This window comes from Protopterus annectens, chromosome 3.part1 (genome assembly GCF_019279795.1).
Source record: "Protopterus annectens isolate FY-2018-M chromosome 3.part1, PAN1.0, whole genome shotgun sequence".
Taxonomy (NCBI): domain Eukaryota; kingdom Metazoa; phylum Chordata; order Ceratodontiformes; family Protopteridae; genus Protopterus; species Protopterus annectens.
In genome coordinates this window covers 1,860,344,697-1,860,354,482 of record NC_056732.1, presented here as the reverse complement: position 1 = coordinate 1,860,354,482, position 9,786 = coordinate 1,860,344,697, and the positions used below count along the sequence as shown (strand labels likewise).

At 42.0% G+C, this 9,786-nt stretch overlaps 1 protein-coding gene across 1 annotated transcript in view; it reads right to left on the bottom strand.

Annotated features, from left to right (window-relative positions):
- Nucleotides 1-802: 802 nt before the first annotated feature.
- Nucleotides 803-9,786, bottom strand: part of LOC122797935 (gastrula zinc finger protein XlCGF57.1-like) — a 380,380-nt gene continuing 371,396 nt past the window's right edge. The window contains exon 4 of the mRNA XM_044066454.1: nucleotides 803-2,301. Coding sequence (XP_043922389.1) covers nucleotides 803-2,301 — 1,499 coding nt within the window. The remainder of the gene's footprint in view (nucleotides 2,302-9,786) is intronic.

Genomic DNA, 9,786 nt, shown 5'->3' with positions numbered 1-9,786 from the left:
TTGGCCTTTATGTTTTAATTGGTTCCTTTTTTATTTTGGATCTTCCTGGCCTTCCAGCCCCATGTAGAATCTTCCGTTGGGCTCTCATATATTTTCCTATTTTGGGATTGAACTACAAATTTTCACTTTAGTGGTCCTGCAATGTCTTTTTATTTTGCTTTCTTCTATCATTTCTTTACATAGTCTTCATATCTTGTTTAATATTGGTAAAAGGTCCACCTCATAGTATTTTAAGATTAGGGTATTGCTTAGATACTACTCCCTTTGGTGCATCACTTTGCATTCGCCCTTTTTGCTGTTCTCATGACCATTGCCCTTTGCACAATTCTTGTACACATGTGCTTTATCTGCTAACCTGTACCATGTGCATTTTACGCTTCTCAGTGACTTTGTATCACCCTTTCTAGGTTGCTTGTATACATATGCTTTATACCAGTCGCTTTGCAAAAATCTATGAAATGGACGACTTTTTGGCTTATCTAGTAGCATGTACTTCCGACTTCTTTCGATTACCTCTGATACCATGATGCATGTTTTGGATGTAAACCTTGCCATCTGATGTATACCAGGTTTCTTCCCAATACTCTTGTCAACGGGGCTTTATGCACAACTCTTGTAACTTGTGTTTCTTAAGTATTGTCCTAAAAATTTGTTACGTTTACTTATTGCTTCTGCTCACTTGAAACTGTGTTCACAGGTATTGCTTACTATGGGAATCTGTGACAACAGAATTTTTAGGCTCAAACTCTTGTACAATGTGCATTAAGGTTCTCCTATATAATTCTGTGTCACCAATTGATTTTTATTCAAGTGCATCTTTTATAATACGGTTTAGGCTTCGCACTTTTATGAACGTGTTATTCCATACAAAACTCTTATGACACGTGGTGCATTTATATGGCTTCTGCCCACTATGGGAATATTGATGTATCACCAGGATATTCTTACATACAAAACTCTTGTCACAGATTGTACATTTATAAGGCCTCTGCCCACTATGGATATATTGGTGTGTCACCAATTGACATTTATTAAAAAAACTCTTGTCACACGTCATACATTTATATGGTTTTGGTTCAGAGTGCATCTTTTGATGAACTACCAGTTGACTCTTCCACACAAAACTCTTGTCACACACAGTGCATTTACATGGCTTCTGCCCACTGTGGAGCCTTTGATGAATCACCATACTGTTTTTGTATGCAAAACACTTGTCACACGTGGTACATTTATATGGTTTCTGCCCTGTATGCATGTTCTGATGGTATACCAGGTGACTCTTATGCACAAAACTCTTGTCACACAAAGTGCATTTATATGGCTTCTGCCCAGTATGGATATATTGATGTGTCACCATATGAATCTTCTGTACAAAACTCTTGTCACACATAGTGCATTTATATGGTTTCTTCCCTGTATGCATGTTCTGATGGTGTACTAGTTGATTCTTAAGCACAAAACTCTTGTCACAAATTGTACATTTATATGGCTTCTGTCCACTGTGGCTATATTGATGTCTCGTCAAACACTTCTTCTCTACAAAACTCTTGTCACACACACTGCATTTATATGGCTTCTGCCCACTGTGGAGCCTCTGATGAGTCACCATACTGTTTTTGTATGCAAATCTCTTTTCACACATGGTGCATTTATATGGTTTCTGACCACATTGTATCTGATGTTTCAACATGCTATCTTTGTGCGCAAAACTCTTGTCACATGTGGTACATTTACAGGCTGTTAGGCTAGTGTGGCTACTCTGATGATCCTTTTGTCGAATGTGGACATTCTGAAGTACTTCCATGTCATTATTCTGTGTAAAACTTTTGTCACATGTGGTAAAGGGATTCTGACCAGTATGGATATTCTGACCAGTATGGATGACCTTCTGTAGTGCTACTTTTTTTCTACCTGTAAAACCTTTGACATTCATAACACTTTTAACCAAATCCTGCCTAATGAGTGTTTGTTTATGTGTTGGGGGGGTATTCTTTTGCCTTTCCCCACTGTCACTTAGATGATCAGTTACGTTATTACTATAAAATGTTGCAGTGTTGCTATGGTTAAGCCAGCTGCATGGCATTTCCTCTGCTTCAGTGTGCAGATGCTTTTCTGATTCACTTTTCATGACAATTTCCTCATTACTTTGCCCACAGTTCTCACGTCTGGTTTCTATCTTCACTGGGTCTTGCCTTGTAATAAACATCTCATCAGGCAGAGCTCTGTCACATCCTTCATCCCAGAGTTTCCCATAGGATAACTGCAGACTCTGGATGACACCGAAGTTTCCATTCCTGCTGACTTAAAAGGAAAAAAAAAATAGTGTGTCAAAATATAATCAAGCTGCACAGAAGACTTTTCTTACAACTTATACTGTTAACCCATAGGTATGTTAGTGTATCCACACGCACAAACCTTGTTAATGTCTAATCACTGTAAACAATAAACTGATATCACAAAGAACTGCAATAATGAACACAACTCCAACAAAAACCTGCTCTGCCATCTCATTATGCCTTAGTGTTCCTTTTAGCTATATTTAAAATGTGTTAATGGGTCTGTGGTTTAATGTCTAATCACTGTAAACAATAAACTGATATCACAAAGAACTGCAATAATGAACACAACTCCAACAAAAACCTGCTCTGCCATCTCATTATGCCTTAGTGTTCCTTTTAGCTATATTTAAAATGTGTTAATGGATCTGTGGTTTATTTTACTGTCTTTTGTTTGAGTTACAACAATATATCTGATGTGCTTTGCAGCTACATTTTCTACACAAAGTATGTAAATTCCTTATAATTACCCTAACTTCCCAGAAAAGCATAATTGGTGTTCTCAGTCAAACATTTAAAAAGAATTCTCCCCAGAGGCCAAGGAGAAGTCAGGTGAATTACATCAGAATAAGAGAAAAGTACAGTTGTGTACACTTACCATAAATGTAGATGCTCAAGTGTATTCACTGTTGCAGTCATTACATTTGGGTTATCTACCTGCAGGTAGCCCTCAGCCAGCCTGAATATCAAAGTCTTGGATTCCTGCATCGGATGCTGTCTCTTCTTCCATGACGTCAGGTCGTCAGGGGTATAAAACATGCAGCCGACGCCATTACATCAGTTTTTCTTGCCCTAGATGTCAGGTGCCCCCATAATGGTAAGCAATTATATGTTAAGTTATACCTCCAACAAAAAGCAAATACACCAGAAAGCTTAGATACACCAAACAAGAAGGAAAGGTAGAGCGAAGAGAAGTCAGGGGGCTGGACGGAGGGTAACCAGGACTGCAACAGTGAATACACTCGAACATCTACATTTATGGTAAGTGTACACAACTGTACTATGTCCTTCATGTTTCACCGTTGCAGTCATTACATTTGGGTAGATTCCAAAAGCTAAGGAAGGGTGGAGGAAGTTAGAGAGCATTATGACCAGCTATTAGGCCCTGTAAAACTGCAGTGGCAAAACCAGCTCTGGATTTAAAAAAAATAGGCATGTGGTAATGCTTGGTGAAGGTAAGAACAGAGCTCCAGGAAGCAGCTTCTAGGATGTCCCTGGTAGGGACCCCTCTGAGAAAGGCTGTCGAGGTAGATGCAGCCCTGGTGGAATGTAATCTTATCCCCTGTGGGGTAGGTTTTCCATGGTGCTTATAGCAGAAATGAATGCAGTGGGCTATCCATTTAGAAATGGTTTGCTTTGAAATGGCCTTCCCCTGTGCCCCTGCAGCAAAGCCAACTAGCAGCTGTTCAGATTTCCTGAGAGGCTTAGTCTTGTCCAAACAGACTCTAAGTTGTCTGTGCACATCCAAAGAATGCAGTATTCGTTCTCCTTTGTTCTGTGGATTAGGGAAAAAAGGTAGGCAAATGAATGGACTAATTTAGGGCCACACTAGACACCACCTTGGGCATGAAGGAAGGTCCTGAGGGAAACCCTGTCTGCATGGAAGATAATGAAGGGCTCCACTGCCATGAGGGCCTGTAGTTCAGACACTCTTCTTGCTGAAGTGATGGCTAGAAGGAAGGCTGCTTTCCAAGAAAGGAATTTCAACTCTTAAGATCCCAGGCTGGAGCAGGGGCTCGCCTGGGGGGGTCTTAAATTTTTAGCCCCTCTGAGGAATTGCTTTAACAGAGAGTGAGAAAAGAGGGGTGGTTCAGTATTACAATGTGCTGAAATGGCAGAGGCATGAATTTTGATAGACGAGAAGGAAAGGCCCTTGTGGAGCACTTCTGTTAAGTACTGAAGGATATGAGGTAAGCTGGGCACCGTAGTGCCCATCCCCTGAGTCTGGCTCCAGGAACAGTATCTTTTCCACTTTTCAGCATAGGATTTTCTAGTACTAAGTCTCCTTTCTTCCCGAATGACATCCAGCACCTGCTTACATGAGGGATGCTATTGGAGAGCTCAGGGAATTAGGCAGGCTGCAAGATTCAGTGTTTGAAGCTGAGGGTGCAAAATCTGGCCCGCCTGCTGGGACAGCAAGGAAGGTGTCTGAGGTAGATGCCATGGATCCAGCAGTATCATACTGCACAAGAGAGGCTACCAGTGCTGGCGAGGCCAGTCTGGTGCAATCAGTATTGTCCTTGGCTTGTCCTGTTTGATCTTTTGCAGAACCTTCGAGAGGAGAGGCAGAGGGGGAAAGGCATAAACTGAGAGGTTTTTCCAAGTAAAGGACAGGGCATCCACTTTCCAGGCTTGACAGTGAGGAGTCCTTGTGCAGAATTTGTTCAATTGGTAGTTCTGAGGGGAGGCAAACAGGTCTATCACTGGAGTCCCCCATTTCTTCCTCAAGAGGTTGAATATTTCTGGTTCCAGTTTCCATTCGTGTGGGTCCATGAGATTTCTGCTTAAGTCGTCTGCCAGTGAATTTAGCTTGCCTGGCAGGAATTGAGCTTGTAGGTGCACATGGTAGCTCAGGGCTGTGTTCCTCAGAGCAATGGCTAGTCTACAGAGAGGGTACGACTGGGTTCCCCCCTGCTTGTTTATGTACCACATAACAGTGGTGTTGTCTGTCTTTACCAATAATTGCCCTGGAAGGATGTGGTCTTTGAAGGCTGTCAGAGCATTCTGTACAGCTAACATTTCTTTTTGGTTGATATGCAGGCGCATCTGACTCGGGTTCCATTTGCCCTGAATGCACTGCCCTGCCAGGTGAGCCCCCTATGCATAGTCTATGCATCTGTAGTCAGGGTTTGGGCAGCAGGGGGCAGATTGAAAGGTAGCCCCTTGTTTAGGTGGCAGGCCTCTGACCACCAAAGGAACTCTGTCTTTATACAAAGAATGATAGGAATCATTGTCTCCAGGTCCTGAGAATGTTGACACCATAGGCTTTTTATATACCACTGTAATTTCCTTATACGAATTCTTGCATATGGGATTAGTACAATGCAAGAGGTCTTGAACCCCAGGGCTTGCAGGATTTTCCTTGCAGACAGCTGGGTCTTTGTGGCCAGTAGTCTGAAGTAAGCCGTCAAACTTGTTTCTCTGTTGTGAGGTAAGCCATCTGGGAAGTTGTGTTCAAGCTTGCTCCCAGGAATACAATTTGTTGTCAGGGTACTAGATGAGATTTCTTTTAATTTATGGTGTACCCCAGCTAGGTTAAACGTTTCTTTACAAATGCCAGATGTTTTAATAGCATGTCCTGGCTTTCTGCCTGAATTAGACAATCGTCTAGGTATGGGTATATTTGAATATTTCTCTGCCTGCAAAATGCAATGGCTGGAGCTAGACACTTTGTGATTACCCTAGCTGCAGTAGATAAGCCAAAGGGAGGTGAAGAGAACCGATAGTGCATGGAGCCTGCTCTGAAGTGCAGGTATTTCCTGTAAGATTCCCTTACTGGAATTTGCAAAGCTTCCTTTAAGTCTAAGGTTGCCAACCAGGCACCTTTGCCTAGCATAGGAAGCAGCTGTTGAAGTGTTAGCATTCTGAATTTTGGGATTACCAAAAAGGTGTTTAGAATAGAGAGGTCCAGGATTAGGCACCAGGAGCTGTCTTTTCTGGGTACCAGAAAGAGTCTTGAGTAAAAGCCTTGTCCCCTTTCTTCTGCTGGGACAGGCTGAATAGCCCTGATACTTAGAAGAGAGAGAAGCTGCTGTTGAGCCTCTGTCCACTGATTTGGGGGGCAAGTCTGGCCAACCATTTGGGGTCGGTAAGGAGTGGAAGTGGAATCTGTATCCTTGGAAGACTATATTTATAACCCATTTGTCCTGGGTGATAAGTTCCCAGTTTTTTGCATGCAGGGCAATCTTTCCCCCTAAGGGTCATTCAGTAGAGCAGGGCTTGGAAGGTTTAAGGTTAAGTCATTGTGACATCTTTCCATGGGGGGTGTGTGTCTTATTACTTCCAGCTTTGGAAGTGGAAGCCCCCACTGCTTAGGCCTGTGTGTGCCTTGAGACTGTATCCTAGGTGGTCTGCTGAGAAGTCCTGGAAGAGGTTGCTAAGGACCAATTCTTAGAAGGCCAATGCCTACTAAATCTGGGAGGCTGTACTTGCAGGAAATCTTTAACAGTTTGCACGGATTTAGCTTTTTCCTCCATCTTTTTAAGTACTTCTTCTGCTTTGTTGCCAAACAGGCGGTCTTGGTTTAAGGGAGCATCCAGTAATTTAGCTTTAACATGGTCTGGCAAGGTCTGCTCCTTAAGCCAAGCATGCCTTCTAAGTACAGACCCAGTGACAGCAGCCCTGCAAGATGCTTCTAAAGAGTCAAAACCACATTGCAAAGTATGTTTACCAACTTGTTCAGCTGAATGCATTAAATCCTGTAATTCTTTATGTACAACACAGTCAGCAATCAACATCATTTTCTGTTTAAGTAGTCCCATAATATGTTGCTGATACTTTAACATATGAAACTGGCAGTTTAAGGCCCTAATGGCCAAAGTAGCAGAAGTGTATACTTTCTTACCCCATCTGTCCATGACCCTGGAATCTCTATCAGAGGGGGTAGGGTTTTTGGCAGTAGTAGCCTTAAAGCCTTTAGGTCCTTGGGAAATGGTCTCTGGATCCCCAGTAGGATTCTTGAAGTGGAACTTGTGAGAGTCAGGTACACTGTAGTACCTGTCAGGTTTTCTGGGAGACAGAGGTAAGGTGTCTCGAGCCAGGCTAGATTCCAAAAAGGCATCATCTACAATGTCCAGGACAGGAGGGATAGCTAAAGGCCTATGTTGAGGGAGGAGTAAGAATTCCCTAAGCCTCTTTTTGGAGTCAGAGTAATCCTGGCTTTCCCAGCGGAAATGCTCCCTAAGAGTGTGCAAGGTTTCACCAAAAGAAAAATCTTCTGGAGGGGAAGCAGAGGGAATGGAATCATCTGCATCAGAGTCCTCATAGGTAGATAAGGGCAAATCCTGGTAATCAGAAGAAACAGAAATGTCAGAATCCTGATCAGAAGAATCAGAAGGAAAATCAGTTCTAGGTCTCTAAGAGGGGGAAGGCTAGCTTCCCCTAATTAAAGTAATAAGGTCTTCAGCCATTCTTATCATTTGTTTTTTAGGCATATAGGCCTGACCATGCAGTTTGAACATCGGTTTTCTAGGCGTTGGTCAGGTTTTAGGCCTTGAAGAAGAAGATGGCATTGATTTGAAATGCAAGTCTGTAGGCCTGAATACACACTCAGAAGCCGGTGCCTGCAAGGTAGAGACATCAGCAGGTTCCATAGTTGAAGAAGCATCTCGTGGCATACTGGACTTCAAATGGATCTCAGCAGAGGCCTGTTAATCTGACGTAGCGGGTATCAGGGGCTGCAAAAACGCCTCACTGTGTACCGGCGAACTGACGACTAGCTTAGCGGAAGCACTGTCGGCAGTTTTGGACCTATGCGGTCTGTCTGCGGTCTGTCTTTATGTTTACATTTTTTTGGAATATCGGTAGTCAGATGGCTTACCGACGACATTTCTGGATAGTTAAACCTAGAACCAAAATAATTTACTGCAAAAATAGACCGACGATGAATAGTTTGGGGGTTGAATAAAGCACAAAAACCAACAGTGATGGATGTCGTGGTCTGGGCCAAAGCAAGGAATGCAGTACAAATGAAAATCTTTATGAGGTATTTGCTTTCCACGGGTAAGACAATTGTCAACTTTTACTGACATGGGTTAAAGAGCAAGAAAAAGGATCCCCAACGGGGTACTTAGCTTTTTTGAAGACTTCGGTTCTGAAACTCAAAAACGAAAATTTCAGGAGTTGGCCGACCGGCACTTGCGAACTGCTTCTGCTTCGGGCACTGCGCAGCAAGAAAGACTGATGTAATGGCGTCGGCTGCATGCTTTATACCCCTGACGACCTGACTTCATGGAAGAGGAGACAGGATCCAACGCAGGAATCCAAGACTTTGATATTCAGGCCGGCTGAGGGCTACCTGCAGGCAGATAACCCAAATGTAATGACTGCAACAGTGAAACACGAAGAACATCCAGAATTAGCTTAAATTCCAATATTTTATAACATGAAGGTTTTAAATGTTTCCTTCCATAAAACTAGAGGTACAGCATACAGATAAGAAAATAAGTTTGTCATTTTATTTAACACATTTTGAAAGCAGTAGGCATTAAACAACTTGGCTGTGAACTTTAATTCATTTGCAAAACATTTCTATAATTACCTTGATGGTGATTAAGTGGTAAAGTGTATTTATTTAACATTGATACCACTAAACACAACAAAAAGAAGCAAAAAAAAACCCCTCAAACTCTGTTTTCTATTTTTAATGTATTAAATAAGTTCCATCATTAAGCAAAAGTCCATCTTTTGAAAATCAGCAATGTCTATTTAACAACCCTGCTCAAAGCTGCACAAACTAAAAATGGATGCTGAGTGATTTAAACATGGAACATCTGACTAAAGTACATCAGAACCTCTGTTGTTCTCTCACTCTCTATTTAAGTTCAATAAAGGCTGAAATGTTTCTGCTGGTACATCTGTAGATATGTAGGGCTCACCACAAACTGTGCAGGGAAATGTGGAGCCTGGTTTACAGAAAAACATGCCGGACATGTTGAAATGTCCAATGATGTGATGGTGTGATGTACCTCTGACTGTAACAGAATTCATAAATAACCCTGCCACATATACCTTGTAACGTACATCTGTATATATGAAGTACTCACTACAGACTACCCAGGACATGCGCAGCCTGGTTTACATAAAGAGAGAGATTTTGAAATGCCCAATGATGTGATGGTGTGATGTACCTCTGATTGTAAGATAATTCATAAATAACTCTGCCATATGCATCTTGTAACGTACATCTGTAGATATGAGTACTCACCACAGACTGTGCAAGGACATGTGGAGCCTGGTTTACAGAAAAACATGCCAGACATTTTGAAATGTCCAATGATGTGATGGTGTGATGTACCTCTGATTGTAAGAGAATTCATAAATAACTCTGCCATATACATTTGTAACATATATCTGTAGATATGAGTACTCACTACAGACTGTGCAAGGACATGTGGAGCCTGGTTTACATAAAGACATGCCAGACATTTTGAAATGTCCAATGATGTGATGATGTGTGATGTACCTCTGACTGTAACAGAATTCATGAATAACCCTGCCACATACATCTTGTAACGTACATCTGTAGATATGAGTACTTACTGTGCAAGGACATGTGGAGCCTGGTTTATATAAAGGCATGCCAGACATTTTGAAATGTCCAATGATGTGAAGATGTGTGATGTACCTCTGACTATAACAGAATTCATGAATAACCCTGCCACATACATCTTGTAATGTACATCTGTAGATATGAAGTACTCACTACAGACTGCCCAGGGACAAACGCAGC